At 35.7% G+C, this 27771-nt stretch overlaps 1 protein-coding gene across 1 annotated transcript in view; it reads right to left on the bottom strand.

Moving 5' to 3' along the window:
- The window catches only part of ADAM10 (ADAM metallopeptidase domain 10), a 42682-nt gene that overhangs the window by 2570 nt on the left and 12341 nt on the right, over window positions 1–27771 (bottom strand). The window contains exons 3-15 of the mRNA XM_065733790.1: window positions 20282–20400; window positions 19194–19352; window positions 12887–12990; window positions 11379–11528; window positions 10138–10230; window positions 9489–9672; window positions 7434–7597; window positions 5813–5996; window positions 4468–4618; window positions 2685–2868; window positions 1446–1554; window positions 924–1144; window positions 90–216 (exon numbers count right to left, since the gene is read on the bottom strand). Coding sequence (XP_065589862.1) covers window positions 90–216; window positions 924–1144; window positions 1446–1554; window positions 2685–2868; window positions 4468–4618; window positions 5813–5996; window positions 7434–7597; window positions 9489–9672; window positions 10138–10230; window positions 11379–11528; window positions 12887–12990; window positions 19194–19352; window positions 20282–20400 — 1949 coding nt within the window. The remainder of the gene's footprint in view (window positions 1–89; window positions 217–923; window positions 1145–1445; window positions 1555–2684; window positions 2869–4467; window positions 4619–5812; window positions 5997–7433; window positions 7598–9488; window positions 9673–10137; window positions 10231–11378; window positions 11529–12886; window positions 12991–19193; window positions 19353–20281; window positions 20401–27771) is intronic.

Here is a 27771-nt window from a genome sequence, read left to right as displayed (position 1 = left end):
TTCATAGCACCAGGCAACAGACTGCAGGCTGGGACACCAGAAATTCCCTCTTCAGAAAAAAATAGAGGATAAAATGTTTATCTGCTTACCTGGAAGTGGTTTATGAGGAGGCAACTTTGGATTACTGCTTGGAGTATGGACACTGCATATCTTAATGAAACCAGCCATTAACATGATCAGAGCAATTCCCATAAGTAACACTGCCCACCAGTGAGCCTAAAGACATTAAAAAAAAAGATTTTTTTTTCCTTTGCATTCAGGGGAGGTACGCGTACACACGAATAGACATTGAGTATTCCCTTCTTTTGCATTTTACAAGTAATCTAAAAACTAATCAGAAACATCACTTAAGAAACCCTAACATTTTAAAGAAAAACTGACTCTCACATACACAAAAAACCCTATGATTCATTGTAGCATCAGAAGAATACTTCACAGGTGATACTTGTGCTACAATAGAGCTATATAAGCCTAAAACTCAAAAACTTACACAAACTGACCACGCAGCTCTGTAATAAGTTTCTTTGTAGCTTCTCCTACCAGTCTATTACTAGTGAAGCACGACCTAATGCAACAAAATTAAGAATTGCTGGAGGACAGTACACTCACTTCCTTAAAAGAAAGCAAAACATTCAAATATATTAAGAGTTAAAATGTGAAAAAATGAATTCACAGAATATGAACATCAACAAAACTGTTAACGGTGTGAACTGAAGCGTTAACATGAACTATTCACTAATTCCCTTCTTTGCAATGACTCCATCTGTCAAGAAATTTGCTGTACTCAAGGTGCTTACAGAAATACTAGGCAAAACAGAACTGATGGTACTTCGAAGAATGCTGAAGTACTGAGCACGATACCAGCTGCAAACACTGATTAACAACAATGTTTTATATCAGAGCGGTAAGACAGAGATACTTACCACGATCCATTCTGCAATATTTTCATATAGCTCAGGATTAAAAATAGCTTTCTTCAACCGAGCTAGAGGGCCATCAGCATCTACCAGCCGACACCTCATGAACACATCACAGTAGCCTCTGAAATCATTACAAGGAGATCCTGGTTGCAACGTAATAGTTTTACGAGCAAAGTGTTTCTCCCACCGGCTAGAACCTGTACTTGCACAAGTATCTGGGTCCACTGAAAAGTGAATACAAATCTGATTAATTCAAAGTGTTTCTGTATTACATATATGCATGAATGTTAGTGCTCAACTGTTTAAAACACCTGCTTTTAATAAATTTCAAGTTAACGTTAGCTTTAAAATAAAACACTGTATTTTCTAAGAAAAAAAGAACAAAATATAAGCAACATCTGTCTGAAACTAAGTAAAAATTCACAGTATGATCCCAAGCTAAGAAAAACCATAAAAAAAATCCTGTCAGAAAGTTCCTGATATCTACTGGTGTATTCATGCTGACACAATCCAGACAAATCTTACTTTTCCTCATGCAGCAGACATGACACAATTCTCTATCGTCCTTGCCATCTGAACTAGCGCACGTACATTCCTCCAAGTCATACTTCTCACAGATAGAGCCAGTACATTGCTGTTGGAGACAAAAGTAAGAGAATTAAAAACAATCTCACTTTTAAGCAGTTATTAGGAAGATATTAGTTTTTAATACCTGAAAGCATAACTATCAACTTAAAAAAAAGCTGGAATTTCTCCCTATATCTATGCAATCAAGAATGACAGTAAGTATCCAATTTCAGTGCTATAAGCTTATCTGAGAATTGTTCAAAGTGATACACCTTTTTCCTTTTAAAGTAAAACCCAAAACATCTTATTTTAGTGCACTCTGCAGAAGTTTCACAGCACTGGAACAAACTGCAGTTCATACTGAACTAGGATTACTCAAAACCGTAATTAGAAAAATAAATCAAAAAACATATCTTCAAGAATAGCTCCTCTCAGAAGATAAAAGTGGCTGAAAGATTCCGTTTTTAATTCCACTGTGGGATGAATCTTCAAATTCAAATACAAAAGCCTCTGTTTATTATATATTTGTTTCAAAACGAAGTACCTGCAAAAAGACTATTCCTCTATCTTCACATTTTTTTAGCTAAAAAAATTATGAACTTATTTCATTGAAAAATGGACTGTGAAAATGGCAAGCTAGAGCAATATGAGTTACAGCTCTTACAGGATGACTTCTGCTTGCTTCTCATCTTAAGTAAACATAGATCAACTTAAGAAAGACTTTCATGAACTTTTAATAGCAATTGTCACAGACTGTATAACACAGGAATCTACAGGTGGTTCAGAATAGTTTCATATCCCTGCACATGTATGTTACCTGCACACAGAAGGAGAATGTATTTGTCAAATTCTGTACGTATTGCAAGTGTTAACAAAGGCAACAAAATTATTTGACCGAGACTCAAGAAAAATGTGAAAACACAGCTAGGATGTAAAATGCGTTTTCACACACACTTTTTCACAACAAACTTTACACTGGACTTTCTCAAGTTGCACAGCTGACTTGACTCTTGTTAGTTTCTTAATCTCTGTTGCACCTTCACAGTTATCCTGACTGCAGACTGGAAGTACACTATTTCTATTGAAAGAAGATGATTCTCATGCTGCTCCTCATTAAGCACTGAAACTGCATTGCTTCATAACATGCTGCTTTGCAATAAACAACTGCAGAGCTACACGAGGCCATAGGAAACATACCCCTTTTATGCAAACTTGTGTACGCCTGTTGCATTCCGTGAAGTTTTGCTTAGGTTGAGAGGCTGGACACAGAGCACTGAAACCATTACACATTCCCTCTCTTGCACAGTCTGAATCGTTTCGACATTTATCAGTCTTCAGTTTGAAATTACATTGTGCAGTACAGCAAGGGCCTTGACTAGGGCTATAAATAAGAAGAAAATATGAATATAAAGGAGCAAGTGCAAACATTTCCAGAAAAATATACTCATCTTGAAGCCTTCTTAAGCACTAGGCACATTTCTCATTTGTGCCAAGTAAAATGTAAATTGAGTCAATTTTCTTCCCTTGAAGTAACAAGGTATTTACCAGTCATTGTAGCCATTAAACTATTTGCAGCATGTTAGAAAAATACAAATGCATCTTATATTAAAATAAATACAGACTAACAGCATTTCAAGGTTTAAATTTACAAAAGATTAGATTAGTTCAGGAATAACTGACTAGCTTCATACTATCAGTTTCATTAAAATAGGCAAGTCAAGATTTATTTCTCTCTCATTTAACATCCATTAAGAATTTTTTTGTTTTGTTTTACTTCCTGCACAAAAGACCATTTACGTTCTCTAAAACAAGGGAAGAGGACAGGTCAGAAGAGCTTATATCAGAAACCAGTCAGTTACACTCAAAATTTTTCAAAAGGAACCATATAGATTCACTCATTCCTCCTAAATTTTTATGCTCTTTTTTGGCACAGATATGAATGCAGCTGAGCCTCTTACAGCGAGGTACACCAGTGCATCATCCCAGTATATCTGATGCAGCCACAGGAAGCAGCCATTGCTTTCTGAAGCTGTACTAAACAAATTCTCAGAAACCAATGATAAATCAAAACAGTGTAAGGCTTTTTCTGTATGGCAAAAATGTGCAAGAGAAAAAAAAAGGCACACAAAATTACTGCAACTACAAGTTCACAAGAAGCTATCCTACCACATCTACAGAATCAAATGCATTTTCACAGCAGATGCTACTTCTAATTCCACTCACGGGAAGACAACAATAATTTGGCAGAAAAGTTTAATTAGAACAAAACTGTGAACGTTGTATTAAAAAGTTGATCCGTTTTAGGCTTTCAACACTATCTTTGTCTAACCAGATGTTGAAATTTACATCTGTCTCTAGAGAAAGATCTTTTGTTTAGTCTTTCATGTGAAAAAATTGACTCGTTTTCAGATGAGGTAAAAATGTAACGTATGTTTTAAGTCACGGAACAACGAGGCACAGCTAGTCTTATACTACACCACAGTGTAGTGTTTAAAAGCTGCTCTTATAAATCATTTTTCATACAGCACTGCCCAGACACTAGGAGGATTAAAAGTATAATTTATTGAACAAGTGTAAAAAGAAAAACAAATGGTTATTTATATTTCTCAAATATCTTCTGGTTTGGCAGTACTGTAGAAATGGCAGTAGGGTAAGACCTCATTTCAGAATATCCTTCTATTATTCTTTGGGCAATTAATCCTATCTTGTACCTATTATGGAATTAGCATTTAAGTCTTGTTTTTCCAAAACACACAGCTCTTGCACAACAAATTTCAGACAAAGAGGATCAAATTTCAACACATTTGGCTATACTGAGTATTAGCATTGTTACAGTTCTCTAGTCATAAGTTTAACAGGACAACAAACAGTCATCCGAACAAGATAAGCACAAAGAACTGCATGCCAGACTTGCACTGATGAACTCACTCCCTGTATAAGGTATTTTATTTATAAGTGTACTGTAACATATGTACAATACCTGCAGGATTTGCCTGGTTTTAACTTGCATTTTTTATCATCTGATTGGTTTGCATCGTAGCAGCACTCATCTTTACACTGGTCACTGTATCCACAATCACACTGCTCTCCTTCTTCTACCAGTCCATTACCACAGATAGGCTGACCAGATTCTGAAAAATACCAGTACGTTTTGGTGCAAAGCAGTGCAAAGAATACACACACAAGGAAGTAATGTCTTGCAACAGGATTCAGATAGGTGAGACTGGGAGCACCTGTTCAAGCTGCACTTCACACAGACTTTAGTCAACCTGCACTACTTGCTCACCACTCAGATTAGTCATTCATACAATTTAAGCTTTTGATTATACGGTTTCTTCTGATAACAGTGGGAGTTTCTTGAGTAGATAGGAAGTCTAGAGTGCTAAGAGCAAGTTTTCTGTTGCATGGAAAACATAGCATAATCTTTTCCCTCAAATTGTCTGACAATCTTAAAGCAAAAGCTGATGATACTGGGAGGAAATACTTTATTCCTAGTCCGTAAGTTGCTTGCATTAAAATTTCACAACATTTCTAAGAGAACACACACAGACTAAAGAGAGATTCCTACAAAGTTGTCAGTATTTTTCACAAGTTCACAGGACAGGGAGCCCGCAGCCTTGAACACTTCTCTAGAATTTGACCATGACATTCCCAGAACAACAACAACAATCAGGAAATGGATGAAGTAAGAATACAACTCAGGAGACTGTACAATCCAACATTCTACTCAGAGCAAGGTCAAATGCAGTACATTCCAAGGGCTTTGTCCAGATGGATGTAAGTATCACTGAGAACAAAGAGACTCTACAGCCTCCTGGGCAACCTGCTCCAGTGTTCAACCATCCTCACAGTAAAAGTGAGACAAAGTCACATGCAAAAAAAAAACCCCAACCATCACACATGAATAGGATTTTCCATGTTTCAATTTGTGCCATTTTCTCTTGTCCTTTCATTGGGTGCCAATAAGAAAAGTCTGGATCTGTTTTCTTCACTCCCTCTTACCAGGGATTTATACAGACAGACAGGAGCATCCCCCACAGCCTTCTTCTCTCCAGATGAAGTCTTCAGTCTCTCAGCCTCTCCTCACATGTTATATGCTTCAATCTCTTTATCATCTTTGTGGACCTATGTTGGATTGTTTACAGTACATCCACGTCTCTCATGTACTCCCAGTACATGAAAGAACTTGACACAACACTCAAATTTACACACACCTCACATTCATTCAACTGAATCTTCCAGTAAAGTGAACAGCAAAACAAAAAGCATTAAATTTCTAATATTAACAATTATCTGTTCTGCTTTTAGGATGACCAAGTACATACCGACAAAGCAGTTATTTCTCTTCTTCTCAAGAACTTGGCTGATATTTCGAATGCTACAGAGTGAGAATTTGTTGTTATTAAGTTTGTCCCCAGATGTAGCTCTTGCATACATGATATAATTGCCATTTTCTTTCTGTCCCAAGTTCTTGGACTCCCCTGGAGTGCACTCCATTCCAGAATCATGCTGCAAAACACACAAATTAAAATGCTTCCATAGAGACAGCTCTCATTTCTTGTTTTCCTACACGTGCATGAGATACCTGAATTTGGTAACTTTTTAGAAAACAAAGTTTTTATTGACAACTGCAACAAGGATCCAATATTCAAGTTTAACTTATCTTAATTCTTGAGACTGTATACCCAAATTCATGTCCTAAAATGAACACCGACAAAAAACTACAACAGTCTAAAAAGACTGAGTTATGGTCACTAAAAGGTAAAGTATTGGATGGAGAAAAGCTGGGGAATATAACTGAAACTGCAGTCCACCATTTTTCTTGGTTTGAGAAAGGAATGAAGAAAAACTTTGGAATAGAGCAGAAATCTGTTTCTGTATTTCAATTACAAGTCTAATATCCAGTGTGATGCATCACAGATTGGCACACTCACCTTTACACTGATAAAAAAATAAACTGCAAAGAGTATAAAGTTCAGTGCTGTTCTGACACATACAGCTATCCAGAAACAATCTACCATTCCAAAAGTAGTAGGTGAACATTACATTTAACACACTTGTGACAACTCTTATTTATTATAGTTTGGAAGAATCAAATGTGTACTTTTACATATTTCCTGAATCAAAACAACTCACAGAGAAATTTAAAGAACACCTTTGTCCAAGAGATATTTCACTCAGACCAGGTTTTCAGCTTCTCATATTTTCAACCATAATTGGAACATTTGTTTCTACTCAAAGCAGTTTTATTAGGGATTTTTCTCAAGGCGTATTCACATGCAAGCATCTGTTTCTGAGGAAAAAAAATCTGCCATCTTATTTCATTTTACTTTCTAGAGAAGAAAACTTAAGTTTTAAGAAAAACTATAACAGCCCTCCCAACTATCATTTCCAGCAAAGCCAACATAGCCTCACTTTTTTGGTTTGTCATGAACAAATCATATCCATGAATTACCAGAAAGAAGAGTTTTGTTCTATGATGTCATTGTAGGTATCTCAATCCTCCTCCCATTTTTCTTTTTATGTAATAATGTAAGTATAAATAATTGCATGAAAAGAAGAGACAGTTTTGAGTTTTCTTGTTGCAAAATGCGTCATCTTAATTCTGCACTGATCCTTCCTCTACTGTAGTGTAAACCAAAATACATTTAAAACACTTGGGTGACCACAGTCTCCAATTAAAAAACAAAGCTTTAGGGATCAGTAATGCAGTTGTTTTTTTATATTTTATAAGCCTCTGAACTGGTAGAACTAATCCACAAAATCAACCCTTGCAACCAATGTTGTAAAATGCAAAGACGACTTACTTCTGCAACTTGCTTTTTTACACAGTGGCCATGCATTCACTACTATATTTTCCTTTATTTTTAATTAGTAGTAAAAGCTCCCTTCAGAAGTGATGCATTTCAAAGTGACTGAAAGCAAGAGACCAAAAGCAGTACTCACAGGTGAGCCAAAGTTGTGTCCAACCTCATGTGCAAAAGTGATATGCGAAACCTTGGGAGGAACATGAGAGCCGTAGTTCTGAACAGTGATGATTCCAGTGTTCAAAGACTTCTTCTTACCATCAGAGTACAGTTTGCTCTTCTCACATATTCCACCAGAGCTCCCTGTATTTAGGCAAAAGTACAACAACTCTAGAAAGAAGCATTGTGTCACTTTCATCTGATACTGTGAACAAGAAATAGATTGCTACCTCAATGGATCCTCACGAACCAGGAGCTGGTCTGTGTAATTAATACTAATCCAACTTGGAAAGGAGATTAAGTTTATCCACACTAATGCTCTCAGCACTGAATGAGTTCATTCACACAAGTTAGGTTTTTTAGAGTAGCTATTAAGGGCTATTTTGGGCTTTTCACTGCTTGTACAAGCCTTGGGTTGTACCATACCTGTAGTACCTGACTAGTAGTAAGCACTGTCCAACAGAGGTGGACTCAATGTACATATTATTTTGGATTTCACTAAATAAAAGACAAAAAAACAGTCACAGAAGATCTTCTGTCACAGCAAAAACATTTACTAAAAAAATGCCTAAGATTAGCAACATGTCCTTGTCAGCAGAAGTGATTCCTTCTCTTTACTGTACAACCAAAAACTGGAAATGACTTTGACGTGGGAGTTAATCAGAGCTTTGTTTAGAAGGTCAATCTTCATCTTCTTCTTTCTCTGAATGAAAATCTCTCAAAGCAACTTGATTTTTTGCCAGTTAAATCTTCTTTTTGGAAAAAAGGTTTACAGAATTCACATTCGAATGCATCCAATGCTTGTTCAGTGCATACACAAAACTAAACATCACAGACTCAGTTTCTTATTTACAAAGGTAACCTGAGCATCACGCTTCCTATGGTTCTTTCACAACCACTAGAATTAGTGTATAATATATTTCCTTAACATACTTATTCCACTCTGAATATTCTATGAACGCTTATTTGAGCATTTTACTCTCCTAAAATGAAAAGCAGATGTCACAGCACAAAACTTTCTCACACAGATTCACTACTCTTTAGATAACATGTTTCAGAGAAAAGTACAGCAGTAGCCAAAGGAAGGCTGTAATTTAAAGCCTTTGTGAGATGTCATCATAACATTTCTTACACTATTACTCAAATTCTGTTAAAGCTCTTTGTGATGTTCTCTTGGAAGTATCCACACTCGTGCAAAGTTTCATAGACCTGCTATCTCTTCCCTCCAGTAATTGCTATGCAACCGAGAATTAAGCTAAAGATAAAAAGATAGATCATTCTCAATTTCATTTTTGAGAAAGCTTATACAATTTTGAATTTGTGCTGAGCTACAGAGAATTTTCATTTCCTTGAATTGAAAAGACCAACAACTTTTAAACATACTCATTTATAAAACTAACACATCCTAGGAAAACATCTCAAGATGCTGCACGCATGAAGTCATTATTTGATGCATATATATATATATATTTTTTTTTACATAGCAGGAGATAGTTAAGATCCAAGACATATGACAGGTTTTAAACTAATGAGAAGCAGTTCAAGAACACTGACAATTATTCTTGTAACTCCCAGACAAAATATCACTGTTTTTACTTATGTATCAAAAATATTTCCAAAATCATTTAGAAAACCTAAAGTTTCTGCAGTGTTATTCTAGTAGAAAATGAATACTGTGCAGTTTTAAGCTCTCTTTGCATACAGCAGGAATACTTCTGCCTCCTCTGACACTACACTGATCATTTGTACCCATCATAAATAAAAAAACATCCAATGTCACCTCTTTCAACTGAAAGAAAGATGCTCTTCCTTATTGCTGAGGTACTGCCCATGAGGAAGACAACAAGACTCAGTGACTAAGTGAGATATCCTGTTTCTATTATAAAAAATAGCATACGAAACCAAAATTCTAAGAAGCACGTTATGAAACGTCTGTTTACTGTCAGCTTAAGTAACAGTTTCTACTTTTATTCTTTGAACCTACCCACAGTACTTCTTTAATACCTTAGTGTTGAAGGTTTGGATACACAATTACCTGAAGGGGCTCCAACCCAAGCCAGACCAAGAACTCCATCATCAAAATCACGGTCCGTAAACACATAGGCCAAGCAATAATCATCATGATTCTGTTCCGAGTTCAGTTCCAGGAACTTTTCCACACCAATGTTAGGGAATCTGAAGGGATTTGAAGGGTCCTTCTCATCTACAGTTGTATTAATCTAAAAGAAAATTGAAACAAACTGTTATAAGTGATTCATTTTAATTGGATTCATAAATAGCAGCCAAGAGGCTTATTGCTGTCAATACCTTGTTATGTTAACAGTTGAAGATGTTGCTGAAGATTTACAGGTAATGACATATTAAAACTTCAATGACTGGAAAAACAAGTTCTAAAAATAAAGAATTACATTTGTCTAGTAAATACACCCTTATTTGTTTTTTTTATTTAATCAGTACCTATAAGTTCATAATTATCCTCCTAAACCAAGGAGGAATTTATATCTACATATTTTAGAATTAAAGTCCCTGGGGAGTAATACAGTACTTGCCCAGCAGGCAACAAGTGAAACATAAACAAGTTGATTCTTGTACGAGTTGACCACGCAAAATACAACTGATCTTTTTAAGCAATAGAGCTTCCAGTCAGCACAGGTGAAGCTGCAAGTATTTCCAGCATTACTTACTCTTATTCGTTTCACCATAAAGCTGATGTTACGGATTCCTGAGAAATCTGTTGAGCGGTAAATTGTGTCAATTGCTTTAACGTGGCTGGATATCTGTTCGAAAAATTAAACAAAGCCATAGTTCAAAGATCTATGCACTACACCATAGCTCATCTTAAATAACTTCACAGCCTATACTTAGTTACACACAGAGTATTGTGCAATGTAAGTCCTAACAGGCCTTTTAAAAGCAAACAATGATGGTAAACAGCAGAAATAAATCACCTAGTATGTACTTTGATAACATGACAGGTAAAAGCAAAATCTTTAGCAGTCATTTATTTTTACATAACTACATTAACTAGAAATTCAGATAACTAGTGATACTCATTCAGTTCAATGCTACCATAAATAGTACAGTAATTAAAATTGTATTCAAAGCATTGTATTTATTTTTATTCTTTTTTTTTTTTTTTTTTTTTTTTTTAGAAAAAATAGTTTTTAGAACACTATTCTTTTATTTCTGGTAGAAAAACAGATCTGAAAACACCTTATCATATACCTTTTCCAGGGGAACAGAAATGCTGCCTCACTGAACTCCTGACTCTGAAGGTGACTTCAGAGCTTTGGAAAATGCGACTCAACTCAATTACAGACATACAGTGTGATGAACAAACAGTGCAAGTCAGAATTGTAAATAGCAGTGCAAAAGAAGTATAATTAATGAGCTATACATTTTTCTTAGCAACAAATGGTGAAAAATGTCTTCCAATTACTGGTGTACTGACAAATGAAAAATATCTGCCTTTAGTTACCACTGCTTTTCTGACCTTCAACCATGCCAGACACTACAGGAACAGAACTCAGTGCTATTAACACTAAGTATTTTGAGCTAAAATTTCAAACAGAAGACTACATGAATGTTAACAGAGAAGCCTGGCAGGTTGTCAAACAGAACAAAAGTCTTCAGGAAGTATTTATCTAAGTAAGAGAAGAGAGAAGAAAAAGATATAAAATAAAATCAGATAAGTCTTGCTGAGATGCATTCAACAAACTGCAGTTGTAATTATTAACTAAAGGAAGCCTAAGTGCCTGTGACCTTTTTCACCAGCACATTGAGTGCTTTTAGTGAAATAATGCATCAGTAATGCCAGGGTGACTGTAACAAACGAAACTTCATTGTGTATATTAACGTTCAATTAAAATTAGTCAGAAATAATAAAAATAAAAGCAGATTGTTTAAACAAAGGGCTTAGAAATACCTGTGCAATTACAGCTTCCCTTGTTCCATAGTGCTTATAGAACAGATGATCAGTCTGAATATACAGCTGACAAGTATTTTTTTCAGCTTGAGCGGCACGTTTCTTTCTTAGAAGCTGTGGACCACTGCTGTCAGGCTCTTCAGAGGGCTTCTGCAAATATATGGGAAACAAATATATTAATTTTGTAGCTCTACTAGATGATCTCAACATAGCAATCATTTCTTTCCTGAACACACACCACTAACATGGACAGATTTTCATTAGTTTTCTTTGACATACAAAGTTGATTTAAACTAAGTATACTACAGTCAATCAAGTACATCCTCTGTCCTAATGATAACTCAGCAAAATCCTTCCATGCATTTCACCTTTTTTCTTACAAAAAGCAGTTAATTCAAAATAACATTCTTCTCATCCATGTGATCTTGCAAACTTTTCTTTTTCACAATTCTTTTTGAAGATGAACAGTTTCAAAGATTAAAAAAAATACTACTGTGGGATTTAAATATATCCTCCCTACCATAGGTTACTTCACACTGTCATTATCTCGGTTACCGCAGCATACAGAAATATGAAGTCAAAATAAAACTTGCTGCTTAGAGCTGTACATGCTAACACTTGCATTATAGCATTCACTGGCTTGGTAAGACAAACTTTTTAGAAGTACATTTTTGGGAAAGCATGTTATTGTTATTAGCACTGAACTGCATCACACTGTTGATATTGCCTTCAATACGTGGAGTTACAATTTAAATACACTTGAAATTGCTGATGCCATTTTACTAACCATAGTGCATCATTTTGCTGGCAGATCTTAAACATCACAACATGATGCCACAAGTTCAAAGTGTTCAGAACACAGCTATAACTAAAATGAACTTAAATTAGTGTTGGAAAGCGTTGAAAAAAATCCCGATTTCACAACAAGCGGAGCAACGCTGAAGACAAAACAAAACTAAGACTTTAAAATGATAGGAAAGTTGCTCCCATAGACCACCTCCTATTATAGACAATCTGCAGCATATTTGAACCCCTTCAAACTTGTAATATTGCTACTAAGTCCCTCCCAGTCACATTGGCCTTATTTATCACTGGAAGCACTCATATTACAAGCGTGTCACACTAACAAATCTGAAAATTCCTGCTCCTCAAGGATAAATATATTACTTTCTAAAAAAAGTGATCTTGAAACTTCCTTCTCAACTGTAACAAAGTATATTCCTCATCACAAGCCTAACTAAAAAATACATCTGAAATTGTCTAAAAATCTGGGACTCGTCAAGATGAGGAGCTAGCACATCTATGCTGTGGAAGCATTAAGAAAATAAAAATCTGGAAACGTTATTTTAAGAAACAGAAATATTTTAGGTTAGAAATTTTTGTGAAGCTGTTCCTTGCAACATAGAGGGATGATTCCTGATACCAGAAGTTGAAAAGAGAAATAATATAAAGAAACGCTATCATTACACTGATTTCTAATCAGTATAACTCATTATAGCCTGTAGTACCTCTGTTGTGGGTTCTTCTATACCAGTCATCTGGTACTTCTGCATTCTTTCAAATACTGAATGATCTGCACAACCTCCTTGTGGTCCATATTTATGAGGATATTCTACAGAGAGAAAAGACAGGCTGAGATTACAAACTCAAAATCACAAGTGTCAAAACATTAGATATTTAAAAATAAATAAAATATAATAAATATAGTATGTGATACTATGATTTTACAGTTTGTGTCTAATAAGCTCATGTAGTTTATGATAAAAGCATTCTAAGACTCAAGCACTCAGCTTTTTCCATTCATTGTTACAACTTTAGGATATATCTTAAGTTTAAGAAACCAAAAAAAACTATGATTGCTTCTTAAAACTGACTTCTTATAGATATCGAAAGAAAATAAGTGAGCAATGTATAACGTAAGAACAAGAGTTATCATCCAGGAATCTTTCCAGATCAGCTTGAACCAACAGCAATAATAAGGAAACAGCTCAGTGATGCATTATTTGAGATCAGATATATCAAAGACAGTCTGGATAAAATGGTTGGTTTTATTTTACTTGCTAAAGTAAAACTAAGAAATCTTGCAAAGGCTTCTTAAAGGATTTTGTTAATTTTATTCATCTTCCACTTAATTTTAAAAACATTTGTATAGCTTCCTGTCAACTGACAACAATGCATTAGAACTGAAACTCCAATGACCCCTGGTTTCCAACTCAACTCCACAATTAATCAGGAGTTAACAATTCTGTTGACAGTCAAATGTGCGATTTAAATTCCAGAAAGTAAGCAACAAGGGTATCAGAGAAGACAGTGTGCATGTGCAGATGCACGCATGTAAATGTAAGAAACTTAAAGAATCACAGACTGCAAAATTTTTACTGTTTTAAATAAGACTGAAAAAAACCCCTTTCATCACCGCTTTATTACAGCTCATCATTTCAATTTTAATAGCAGAACAGTAGTATCAACTGGGTTAATACACCAGTTAAATATGCTGAAAATCCAGACTAGTCCATCAAGAAGCACATGTAAGGCATGTAAGAACTAAGTGGTCAGGTTTATTGCCTTAGAATGTTAGTATCTATTGAAGATCTGTAAGCATTCTGAGCAACTTAACCTTGCAAAAGCTTCCTCAAGGAGTGAGAAGTACTGAAGGAAAGAGGCGTTGCTGCCACCCGCCCCACTCCCTTCTGTTTCTCTGTAGATTGGAACCCATTATAAGTTGGTGCCCCAGAAAGAGGTAACAGAGGACAAGTTGTCTGAGTCAAATGTACAGATACTTACAGAACCAGTTTCCGTAGGCCAAACCAGTTCCACCACCACCTCAACAGGGTGCAGTTTTTATCAGAAATACATAAACATTACCATATTTTTTTTCCTAGTACATGCAAAGATACAAAACCCAAGTACATAGATGGGATTTTTAAAAGCAGATTTCTAAAGCCTAAGAGTTGTATGAGGCCCTGATGTTCATAGGATATGCATTTCAGGAGATTTTACTGTGGACTCTCCAGCTCTGTGAAGTCAAAACCAACCTGCTGCCTACTGGAGCTCAGTATGTCTGCTGTTGCAGGATTATTCTGGTTCAGCTTCATCAGAAAGCTGCCCTTAAATTACCTCTGATTCCTTATAACATGAACGCAGGGAACAGATACGATACTGCTAAACCACTTCAATATACAAAACCCAGCTTGATTCAGATTCTTTTCCTATGTCATTAAGCTCTGAATTTCATTAAAAGACAAGGAAAACTAAATAGCAAACAAATCTAAGTACAGTATCCTTGTCGTGCAGCTAAAGGCGCTGGAGTTCTGTAAAAATAAAAATAAAAAAATCAAAATAAACACTGAAAGACTGTACAACAGACACAATGGTAAGATTGTAAGGACAAATATTAACAAATAAAAGCAGTCTTCCAATATTTATTCCCCCTAGCCACACTTCTACAAGTGCTTAAAGAAATCATGTGGTTGACTAGAATGAGTTAATGACAGATTAGGTTAAATTAAATGTACTTAACTTTTTTTTAATTGGATCCTTCTCCAGGTACAAAATACTTCACAGCAATTATAAACTTCACTTAGTGGGAAATAACCTAATTTAATAAGCATGCTTAAAATTTCAGCATGAGAGCAACTGAAACCTTGTAGTTGCAGGTACTTCTTTACCACACTAGCAAATCAACTTTATCTTTCATAAAGATATCCAAGTACAGTATAGTAGTTTCAGGTGTATTTTAAGTGTGGATTTTATACAAGCTACCCTAATATAAAACAGAGTCACTATTTTTTTCTTACAGTAAATTTTATGCCTATTTCTTTTTTACTGGTGTTTGCCAAAGAGGCTATTAGCAAAATCTCGATTTTGTGTGGAAGGTAATTTCCATCCAAGTTTGCATTCTAATAAGGATTATTGTTCAAAGCAAAAGAAATTTGCATCTTCAGAGAGGTAAGTACAGTAATACAGAGTAATTAATAGTTAAAAAATCCTACACTTATTAAATAACTTGCCCTTTCATTATTTTACACAAGCGGTCACGAATTACAGTTATTAAAACTATAAGAGTTCTAATTATTTTCTACATATTAGTTTCCTGTATTTCCAACTCTAACAGCACATGAGCACTGTTTTATAACCGCAGCCTCGTAATATTCCTCTCAATATGGTTAGTCCTAGCACAGGGCCAGAGAAACCAATAGAAAAATGCTTACTACAAGCCACCTCATTTCTGCACCAATTTGATTAACTACTTGGTATAACACTGGCTTTGCTGCACCCAATAAACAGCACTGCTCAGTCACTGCTGAGATCTGCACCTTTGGGTATCCTGGCTACCACTGCTAGACCACAGCTATCAAGAGCTATCAAGAGCAAAGGATTATAGGTATGTTCCTTCCCATCTCTCATTTCAACAAGAAATTTGCAGTATTTGATCTAACTATAACACTCACAGCCCGCTTTCACATCACTATTTATCCCTGGACTTAAGGCACATTATACAACCCATATTACAAAAGGACAGGAGTTAGAAAGTAAGGGGCAATCCTGCCTCGCTGACAGCACAAAATCTGTGCAAATCCAACATGCTTCAAAGCAACTCCTCCAGGTGGCACTCGCAGGAATCCACAGAAATAACATGGAGAAATGACCGCACAGCGTATTTTGTAGCAGCACAAAATGCCATGTTGTTATCAACACACTTCTATGCACACTTCCTGGCATTGACAGTTGACAGAGCAGTACTAGAAAAAGATACTCCCAGCGAACTACACAAGCTAAGCAGTGCTTCTGCTAAATCTTGTTTCCCAAAGGAGTTAGGAAATCCCTTAACACATTTCCAGTATTGACTGACTGCAGTTCAAGCAAATTTCCCACCTCAGAAACTACTTTCTGGTAAGAATCACTTCAAAGGCATGACCACTAAGATTATTTTTAAAAATGTACTTTAAACAGTCAGCAAGAGCAATCACCAAGGTTTTGCCTGTGCTGGAAAAAACAAATTCAAATGACAGATCTGAATCCACACTGCTAAAAAGAGGAGGCAAGGTTATATAGAGTAGTACAGTTTGGGAGCACGTCTTGTTTACAGAGAAAGTTGCACACAAAGCTTTCTTATTTAAACGTTGAATTACTCCTAAACTGGAAAGTCACTGTTCTCTACTCATCTTCCAAGACGTGTTATTTCCACCATCCCCTGCAGAAGATTCCTCGTTGAAGAAGCCAAACAGGAATTACACCATGTCAGATGACTTGGAGACAGAAGTCTGACCCACGTTCTTGCGGTGCTTTTAATGGCTTTGAGAAGTACAGCCTTCAGCTGGCCCTTAGCTTGCCCATACCACAGCCCTATGAACTGATCACGAGAAAACACATGCCTTTACCATCAGAAGGGCTGCTTCCAGTCACGCTGATCTGAAAAACACTGCAAGTCTACTTTCCACCACAGTCCATAAAAGGATAATTACAGGATCAGTTCTCTAACTGAAGAAAATCCTCAGGTAAAACAAAGACCTGATGTCTCTTCCCCTCATTGCTAAAATTTTTTTGATTTCCAATTTCTATTTTGGTACATCCTGACACAATGTTAAGAAAAAGGTAATAATAGTAATAACATCAAGAACAGGATTTTAAAATTTCATTCTTGTTTAACTAGATGGCAGAAAGGTTTAAGTCATTCAACTACAGATTCTCAAATGAATTCAAAGAATTTTCACCCTTAAAAAGGCACTACCTGACATAAAAGACTTAAAATTGCATTTTCTGCTTCTATTTGTCAGCAAACATTATAACCTCTTGAGTATTTAGGTTAACTACTTAATGGATACTTGATTTAGGCATCTGGGACAAGGACACGACACCAAACTTTCACTGAAAATAATGAAAATTCAGTGAAAATTCAACAAAAGCCGCAGAGATCTGGCTAATATTAGCAAGAGCAACAGTGTCAGAACAAAAGATCAAATTTAAGCATTTAATCTGTATTAAGGGTGTTTTGTTTTTTTTTTATAGGCAGTCTGTCACACTGATCCCATGACAAATGCCAAGTAAACCTTCATTATAATACTGGCAACCACAATATGAGAAAAACCCAAACAACTCAAGTTCTCAAATAATACAGTCTGCAATGGGCAGTAAATTCAGCAGACACTACACAAAACTACAAAATCCTTCACTTTCCGTTCTCAGCTGTGAAAGTCCTCTAAGACCACAGAGAATTAAGTGACAAATTTCATTTCCTGAAGTTCTGAACTGGATTTTTCTGTCTACTGTTGATTTGAGAAAATATGCAATCAATTTTGTATTTTACAGTATGAACTCAGGGATACGTTTACAGCATACAGGATTTAATTGAAGTAAATCAAGTTCCAACAAAACCTTAAAGAAAACATCTTCCAAAGCATTTTAATAAAAATAGCAGTTTGCATATTTCTTGCACTAGATTATAAAACCTGTTTGATCAGGAGTGATTTAGAAACTAAAATCATTCAAGCTGTGTTTCAAGTCATGAATAGAAGGCTGCCTTCCACCATATCCACTGTAACATAGACAAAAGCCGCCTTATAAAGTTGACAATATGATCCTCATTTACAAAAAAACCTTTTGTTTAACTACTGAATAAGACCTCATTGAGATGCTAATCATAAGTTACATTGTGATTTCTGAAAGGCACTAAAAAGCATATTGTTTCAAAAGGCTATAATGCTTCTGACCAAAAAATATCCCAAATAAAAGCTAAGATTCCACCCCTCCCCCACTCTTCTGGATTAGCAACGTGAGCATTTTTGTTGCCTTTGTCCTGTGTAAGATACTGAAAGTTTGCCTCTATTTCACAAGAGCTAGCTTAAGTTAATACAGTAACAGATCAGGATGTTTGCCTTTGTTTTTAAAAGCTATTGTGAGGTCTTTTTTCTTTTGAGCTGAAGTTCAGTGCAAAAATAGCTCTTATGGAAAGGCATAAAAATTGATAAAATGAAATTACCATATGAACTTACTTCATATTCAACTAGAAGTCTTTTAAGTAGCAGGAAGATGCACATTTAGGAAGTCAAAAAACAAGTAGTATTTAAAATGTACATAAAATTCAGTAACTGCATTCATTCAGAAACTCTGTGAAATTATACAAGTATTTTTTACTTGTACCAGCTGAAGATATATCATATATACAAAAGTGAGTGCAGAAATCTGAAACATCAGTTATGAAAATATAATAAGTTTTCCATGGTATTTTGTAGTCTTTCTGTGCATTTACATTCAAAGTTAGACTAATGTGGCTATTCTGCTCAAGTAATATTCCCTATACATTTCCATCAGCTTCAACCCCCAGCAGAGTTTCATAAACAGGACATACACCTCACCTTCTAATGAGATATTTGAAGACCCCTGAACCCACACACTCAGGTGAAGCTTTTATTTTCACAAGCATCACCTTTATTGGTTGTTTTTAAGTGCACAGAGTGACTTGAACTTAAACTACCCTATATTTTGCAGGTCACAGAAAAGAGCTATCAGTATAGGACATTTTAAAAAGGTATTTTTCAAAACAAAAAACACACTCACTGCAGAAAATACACTGTTTACACACTTAAACTTGACTGTTAAGAATTTCTTAAAATGGCAGAATAAGGAAAATTCACTTGGGCTTGCCATAAATCTCTTTCATACAGTAACTGCGTATGAATCACTCCAGGACAGTGTGATTCACTCTGTCACATGCAAGCCAAAGTCTCACTTGATGCTTACAAATGGCTTACAGTTTCTGACATTTTATAGAAAAAAAAATCTATTTCATCTGTAGCACAGAAACAAAGTACTCACTGATATCATCTTCATGATAGATGACAGAGTGGAATGGTAGAGTTCTGTCCTTAATATATCTCTCTGCTGGCTCAATATAAAAAGTCCCACTGTGAGTTTGGATGAATCCTTCAAATCTTCCATCAATAACAGATCCATGGCTAAAACTTCCCTGCTCACCTGTTAAGGACAAAAAAGTACTTAAAAAAAGCCAACCAAAACTTGTGAAGGCATTCAATACTGTGAATACTTCAAGCATATACTCTATGCAAGGTGTTAATCAAGACAGTGCTAAGGAATTATTATGGCATATTTTTAATTGCGAAGCAGTTCCCAACTGCTTAAAACATATGAAATATAAAGTAGTAATATACTGCAGTAGAGCAGTAAGACATTCTTAGAGAAAATTGTGTCTGAACTTTAAGAGTATTCAACAGTAAGAAATGCAGCTGACCCAAAATCATAGTTCCTATGTTTAAGAGCTTTGAAGTTTTCAGCACAAATCAGACATATATAGGACAAGTGTAAAAAGCATTCAGCGGAGAATTCAACTCCATATTTCAAGGGTGTCAAAGATGCAACATTTAATCTGATATTCAAGCACTGTTTTATACATCTATTCACGCAAAGAAACATCGAGCGTATACTGAATTCTGAAAGCTTCCAAAGGAAAAATTCTGTTCCAAGGACTTTCTTCTTTTCAAGCATAACTTTCTTAAAACTACAGCTATATTTAAATGTGGATGGATTGATACATGTTTGAGACATTCACAACCCCTCTACTCCTTTAACTAAGAACAGTACCTGATTTTGTTTTATTTATATATTTAAAAAGTTGCATTCAAAGAATATCAGACTTTCTAGAAAGAGTAAGTTCATAAACAGAACTGAGTTTCAATTTCTACAGATGTATGGTAAGGATTAGGTGAAAATAATCATTAAAGTATGACTTGTTAGAGGATGAAAGTGGAAAGAAAGTCATTTAGATGCATTACTGAAGTTTAATGAAAATAACCTAACCATACGGATATACAATTTCTGCATGAACTATTAAAAACTCCTGTTTCACAAGGACTGCACTTTAATCCATTTTAAAGTGTTGTACTTACCATAAATGTGTCCAGTGTAAATATGGGAGGTATCATAATCAATTACTTCGTTTGATGTTTCTACTTTAAAATCCTCACTAAAAAGAGATGTATCTCTCTTCATTCGAAGGTTGAATTGTCTAAAATGAATAAAAAGAGATAGTAAACTGTCTTTAAGCTTCAACTACAGAAGTGCAAAAGTACTTCTAAACAATGTTTTTACACAGGCAAATTTTCAGACTTCGTCTTAGTCTAGAAAGATGTGCTCAAGCAAGACTATTTAGATGCTTCTGATAAAAGCAGTTAAATCTGTAAGATTTAAGAACACTGAGATCTAAATCTAAAATGGTGACTTTGATTTTCTCAAGTTCCTCCAAAAAAGTCAAAGATGTAACTTAAGGGAAAAAAAAAATCCATAAGACAACTGAAAAGGAGAATGATCAAAAATTACCAGCTTATTTTATTTCCATTGCCAAGGGCTGCTCCTAAATAAAGCAAAACTTCCTATTTTACTATGTAGCCCAAAAATTCAGATGCAGATGTTTGTGGTATGGAAGTAGAGGTTGAACATTCCCACTAACATTCCATTACATTTTGTTGCATTGTGACAAATGACAGCAGAGGGGCAGTTTGACAAAACTGTGTCCAACATGGAAGCACAGATGAAGCAAAGGTGCGAAACTCAATTCTTCAGTTCCTCCACTGACATTCACTGACACTTGATGAGCGTTTATGGAGATCAAACAGAGGATGTCATCATGATGAGGCAGTGGGTGGTACATTTCAGCACTGGATACAGTGCATTGGTGCAGAACTCTACGAGTGCAGCATGTGGGCTCTTGCACATCACTAGCAAAAACACACAGCTAGTGGTGGTGGCTCTTTCAAAAGTGTCCTGTAACAGAATTTGTTCTATCAATTAGTGTTATTGTGCTCTTTGTAACTTTGGAGTGCAAATGAAATGCAAGCAACCTTATTATTGTTTCACCTGAAACTCAAACATTCATAACAAAAGAAATAACTCAGTTACACGCATGACTATGGAAACAGCTCCACTCATTCACTGACCTTAGTCAAATAACACCAAGTTCTTCGACACAAATCCTACTGCTAATCTTTATATGAGAACTACAGCAAAGTCAAGTAACAATTTAAGCGTATGAATTCACACCTGTAACAACCATTCCTTCAGCATTTCATTTGGTATTCTCTTAAATTCTGTATTGGTACATTGTTCAAATATCAGTGAATCTGCTCAATTTATACTCTTAAGTTCTTCTATTGGTCTCTTTGCACAACCATGAGACTGAAGGAGTAGTGCAGTTACATCATGAACTTGTTACATTAAAAAACAGCTTTGGTAAATTGTCTCTCTGACAGAGTCTTCATTGAAACCAGTCTCACATACCAATGATGGAGCTGACTTTCCACAGTGAAAGCTAGCAGCCGTTTGCACTGAGAGGAATGCCTAAAGAAAGTAGGGGCTGAAGTGTAAATTCAATTACAAATTAGCACTTTTTAGTGTATCTGAGACATATGCAAAATATGCCTTCAGTTTTCACTTGCACAATTAGATTATAATGACACTATAGTAATAAATATTTCAGAATCGTACATTAAAACAAAAAACTGTAGATAAAGTCATGCCTATACTTGAAATACAGTATGGACTCTTCAGTGACTCATGCTGACTATTCCACAACACAAACATTACTTCACAGTCAAACTACCTCTATCTACTATCACTGCCACAGTGAAAACAAAGCTTCACCATTAATGCATCACCAGAGACCATCCCCCACAAGGTTAGGAAATTCTGAGATATGGCTGGCAGATATGGAAGATTACTTCAGCAATTCCTTGCAATGCTCAGGCTTACAGCCAGGACAGCCAGTGCCCATATAGTTTCAGAATGGAGATAATATAACTGGGCAGATTCTCCTGTTAAAATGAAGAAATGATTCACTACAGATGCACTTGAATATGAGAATCACTCACTGAAAAAATGCAAACTATTAGAAGCTATTCACATCCACTTAGCAGGGCCAGCAACAGACAGCTACTGTTTGCATTATCACTTACAGACTTAAATCATAATAATTCTCCTTTAAGTAACATCTCTGCTATCTCTGAAAAGCTGTTTGGTGACAGATCATAAGATGACAAAATAGCATGTGTGCCCGGAAGGCATCCCAGGACAGAATACACAGTGCATTTTTCTAGGAGAGGGAAATAAAAAGCGAATGTCCATATTGCACAGTTCTTCAAAACAGAAATTGGAAATGAACAGGAAGAAAGAATTAAGACCAGCAGTAAGATCCAACGTGAAGAGCCTCACTCAAATACATCAAGAAATTTCACTCACTCTGTAACACTCTGCTCACTGTCTTTAAAGGGTTTGAAATGCACTTCAGTTTGAGTTCCCCATTGTTTCTAAGGAAGGACCAGACTCTCTTCAAGGACATCTGAACTGAAGTTAAACAACCACAGAACTTCAACACTATCAAATATTAGAGAATGGAAGAGAGCTATTCTATAGATTTTTACTGTAATAAGTTTATAATTCTGTGTCTGTGGTGATTTGAAATATTTAGTAATCACACCAAGAGCACCTAATATGGATAAGATGATGTTTTTTTGGTTAAAAAAAAAGGCTCCGAAAAAAAATAGAAAATGAAAAGTGAAATACCCAGCACTTCTCTCCGAAGTGCAAAAAAGTTACTTTGCTGTCAAGCTTAAATGAATACCACTACAAAAATCTCAATTAAAAAGACACAGGAGAAACTGTTACTTCTAATAGCCAACAAGCTTCTTACAAATGACAATTAAATTAATTACACTGAAAGAAGATGCCAGTTTATAGCAGTGGAAAACTCCAAATTGCAATGACTGCATCACACGGCTGGCATGAACCCCCAAAAATCCAGCTCACCATTCTTTCAAAGCTGAAATCAAGAACACATCCACCAACTTCAGTAGTATTTCTCATCTCTCAGTAAGAGATTTCTAAAGACCCAACAGAAAATTCATTTCAGCATCTTACCCAATTCAGAAGCTTACTTAAACTTTATTATGAATTTCTTCAAAGCTAGTAGTTGTTCCTCTTTAATAAAGTTTCTATAAACTAGTCTCTATGCCTCTCAAATCAATATGGAAGGTAATGCATCTTCATTTTCTTTCCCTGCTTAGATCCATAACTGATGGATTCTTCTATGGACAGGAGATCCCAAGAGCCACTGATCTCCCTCTGTACCATCAACCAATGTGGTTTCCTTAACTAGCCACAGTGGAATAAGTAAGAGGCATCAAAAGGTGTTAAAGTTTTTTTTTTTTGTAGCTGTTATTTCTACAGCCAGCATAGAGCTCTCTCTGTTAGCACTCTGATTACTGTAGCCTAGTGTATTCCCCAAGCAAGCAAGTTACCAGGTAGAAGGTAATTATTTCCAGAAAAACAATGTTTTTTTGCATACCTCCTAACTTCCATAGGACATTTCACAGCAGCATGACTGTCTAGGATAGAAATAAATCAATTTAGAGCAAGATTTGACTTTTCCCGTTGCTGCTTTAGGTATACTTGGTAACTGATAGAGTAACAATGCACTCTGTAGTGCACGGCTGCTTCATTGGTTGAAGCCAGAATTTTTGTAAAGCCCTTTACACTGTTACATAATAACTTTGTTGAAAGCTACATTTTCCCATGCCTTACTCACTAGTGGCTGTACCTTAAAGACTATCAGAAAACAGATTTTGATGTTCCCTTCGTTTACCTCACAGAGACTATCAGACTCACATGCACGCAGTGATAACTGAAAAAAAAAAAAGAAAAAAACCAAAACAGCTGATAGCATCACACTGAGTTAAAAAAAAACAGCTTCCCATGGGCTCCAGTTATTTCAATTCTATGCTCTAATGACAGAGAGCACAGTTTTTTAAAATAAATTCTTAAATGAAGACTACGTGCATGTGCTGACAGCACTTGACAAAAAAAACCATGAAAAGTGCACATGTAAGAATTAATGCTTGATCCATTATTTCTTTTGACTGCAAGTTACCTTCTAAGGTCAGTGATTTTGCCACGAGGAAACAGTCAATATATCAGGACACTGATAGGAAGTCTGCACACTGCCTTCCAAAACCAATGAAGAAAGATACAATCGGTGGCTGCAATAAGGGTGCTGGATGTTCTCCTTACTCACAAGCTACATCTACTCATAAACACATGCTTAGTTTACACTGTTGTCACTTACTATTAAACCCACACAACTTTTTCTATCAATTAATTGACAATTCCCAAGGTCCTTCTACCTGTATAGAAAACATTTGAAACAGTGGGTGGTGGAGTCTCTGGGCTTCCCTTTCTATTAACTATCCAGATGCAGACAAAGGAAATTGTCCATTTTTAAAGTATTTACATTAAAAATATACAACAATATCTATAGCACAAGAACAGGGAGCCCCAACCAGAATGCTCGGGACTAAGGTCTCTACAGCAGTATTTCTCACTGACAGTAACTTCTTCCCTGATCTACAGAAGTCAGACATGCTAAGCTTGTTATTTTCAAAGACTGTAGCTGAGGAAATGCAGCTCTCATCTGAAACAATTTGCCACTGATTATTCTTCATACACACAGCTGTCAACACACAAGCTAGCATAGATAACAGAAACCATTCAAGCTGGTTAACAAGTAGCTACAGCTACATGTCTAGTTTACACTCTTAGAACTTATGTCAAATATTTCTCTTGTCCTGAAAAGTTCAGCGTTCTGTTTTTAAGAGCAGATTAATCTTTACCCAAGGCTGAATATAAACTTTTGTCTTCCCCCCAGCAAAAACTTCTAGAGGAGAGTTAAATGCAAATGCTGCGTCACTTGGTTTCCTGCTTACCCAAAATAACCTTCCCACCTCTATTTATAACATTGGCAACTTAGATGCTGTGCCAGGTTCTAACAATGAGAAACCAGGTGAGCAAAAAAAAAGTCAAACCAAGAAGCTCCTTTTGGGTAGCCCCTTTGATATTTATAACCTGCTCAATCAACAACTGTCTTACTGAAGAACAAACATTTTCTCTGAATAATGAGGGGCAACAAAGTGTATTACAAATTACTATAGAGCAGAGAATAAAAAGTCAAATGCCTACACCAGAAACATAGCACAGCTTGTAGCACATAGCAAGCCTCTACAAGTGTTCACGTAGAGCAATCTGGAATGACAGTCAGCAGCTGATACAGCAGAAGTACTTTTGAGTCCAGACAAAGTGATTCAGGTGAAGCCTGAAGTACAGGTTATTCCAGGCACATCAACTGATGCAGCCTCAGTCTTTATTTTATTCCTATTTTAAGCTAATTTTTAACACTTGAATACATTGAGCTAAAAATCCCTGGATTTAGCTGCCACGACTTCTAAGCACAGAATTAAACAGAGAGAATGATTTTCATTCTTGAAGTCCATGTTTTCCAGTTCGTATAGAAACAATCCAATAGCATTAAAGAACTGAATAATTTCAAGTATTTTCAAGCATAACCATATGTAAGGTCTTTTTATTTGTATTGCTTACAAAGAAGTGATGTTGCAGGTGTACTGCAAGAACTTCCAATAACAGTTTTCCTATTATAAGGACCATGTTAGAGAGCAGATGTCCCCATAGCAGCTTGGAACTTAACAACTGTTTTTTTTTTTTAAACTAAAATCTTAGGTAAAAAAATAAGAAAAATTGTAATTAAATTGCACAACATCTGAAAGAAGCTCTTGGTGTATGTTTAATTTAGAAGTAAGATGCTATTACATGTTCAAGTACTGCTTGAAAAATTCTACTTGTTCACTCACTCATGTTGCATAGGAAGCTTAACCAAGCCAGAGTCAACAACAAGGTTGGGACAAAGTGGCTGCAGATTGGTGATTCAGAGGACATACCAGGAAAAAAATAGAAAGCAGAAGTTATTAGAAAAATATTAAGTAAAACACTGACAGTACAGTTAAACACTGCAGAGATTTTCTTCATTCTGAGTGCAAGGAATTCTTATTTTCTGAAGCCCTGAAAATGACAACACTAAGCAAGTTGTCTTTTTTTTTTTTTTTAAGTCCTGCCCTGAAAATATAATTTCTAATAGAAAAGTATCCAGCATATTTCTGACATCTGCAGTTGATAGGAGCTTGAATTAAGATATTCTGCAATTAATATATTGCTTATACTGAAAAGGAATACTTTTATATAGCTCTGCATGAGACAGGCTGTACTCAGTAAATGAAAGACAGTAAATATGCATTTAGTACACATTTGCTTTAGTAAACCAAGACTGAGCATACAAAATCAAATGTATCCTTCTAATTTCAGTGATGTTCCAACATAATTTCCTGGAATTGCTGACATTGCCTTGACACAAAACAAAGTTACGTCACATTAAATTCTTTTACTATATTGCAGCCTAGTGCTGTAAGCACTGCTTATCCCATTTAGGTACTGTTTTTTTCCCCAAGCTAACACTAACACTGTGCATTCACTAACTTTGTGTGGTCCTCCTCAGGCCCAAAGGGGACCTTAAATTAATTCACACTAAAACATTCAATGTAAAATGGCATGTGTGAGATACATAACTATACTGTTTTAAAACAGTATGAACTACAAAACCATACTGTTTTAATAATTCCCACTGACTTCAAGCCTTTCAGGAATAAGCACTTTTCCCACTACTCCTGAAGCAACAATGTCAACTCATCTAAAGTATGCAGCTAACGACTCAAAAGAATCCATAGCCTACTTTCAGTGACACAGAGCGAGTGTTTTAGCATCTAATAGTGTCTGGTTTGTCTGAATTCAGACATTAGACCTGGCATACTGTTTTTTTCCAGATCCCCCAACAGTACCCAACAATAAGAATTTTGAAACATTTGTTTTTAAACAATAAATTCTGCAGCATTTGATTTTCAGATGAATATTAAATAAGGAAAGTTTAAGATGTATTAAACAACGATGAAAGATAAAAACATTTGTAGTCCAACTAGCTCCATTTGCCACTTCCAACAGTGAACTGCAGCAGACACTGGGACAGCTTCTGCATTGTTTCCTATCTACATAAGGCAACCATTTCATCAGAAGCCAACTCAAAACAAAGATCTGGTTTATAAGAAGAATTTAGCAGGAAAGGCTACCAATTGTCTGTGAAGATAAGGCAGAGATACAAACAGCATGACTATCCATTAAATAATAAAATTCCTTGGACTAAGATCACACCCAAAAACATGAACTTAAGGACAGGGTTTCAAATTTAGGACTTTGGTTGTTACTCTAAAGCAGCTGCAAATACACCTCTAATGCTTGTCTTTTGGGAACATGCTCTGAAATTCAGTCATTGTGCCATACTCCTCCAATAGTAGCACTTCATTCCTTGAAGGAATTACAAGCCAGCACACAAGGAGAAAATTTACTTAAATGAACATCCCAAACACAGATTCAAAAGATGTGGTATTACCTTCACTCTGTCAAGTTTCCTGTGTTTCTAGATATGGATAACAAT

The sequence above is a fragment of the Cyrtonyx montezumae genome, unplaced genomic scaffold, assembly GCF_038088225.1.
Source record: "Cyrtonyx montezumae isolate F1298 unplaced genomic scaffold, pur_monq_1.0 scaffold_17, whole genome shotgun sequence".
Lineage (NCBI taxonomy): Eukaryota > Metazoa > Chordata > Aves > Galliformes > Odontophoridae > Cyrtonyx > Cyrtonyx montezumae.
Note: the sequence above shows the minus strand (reverse complement) of the source record. Positions and strands in the feature narration are given on the sequence as shown.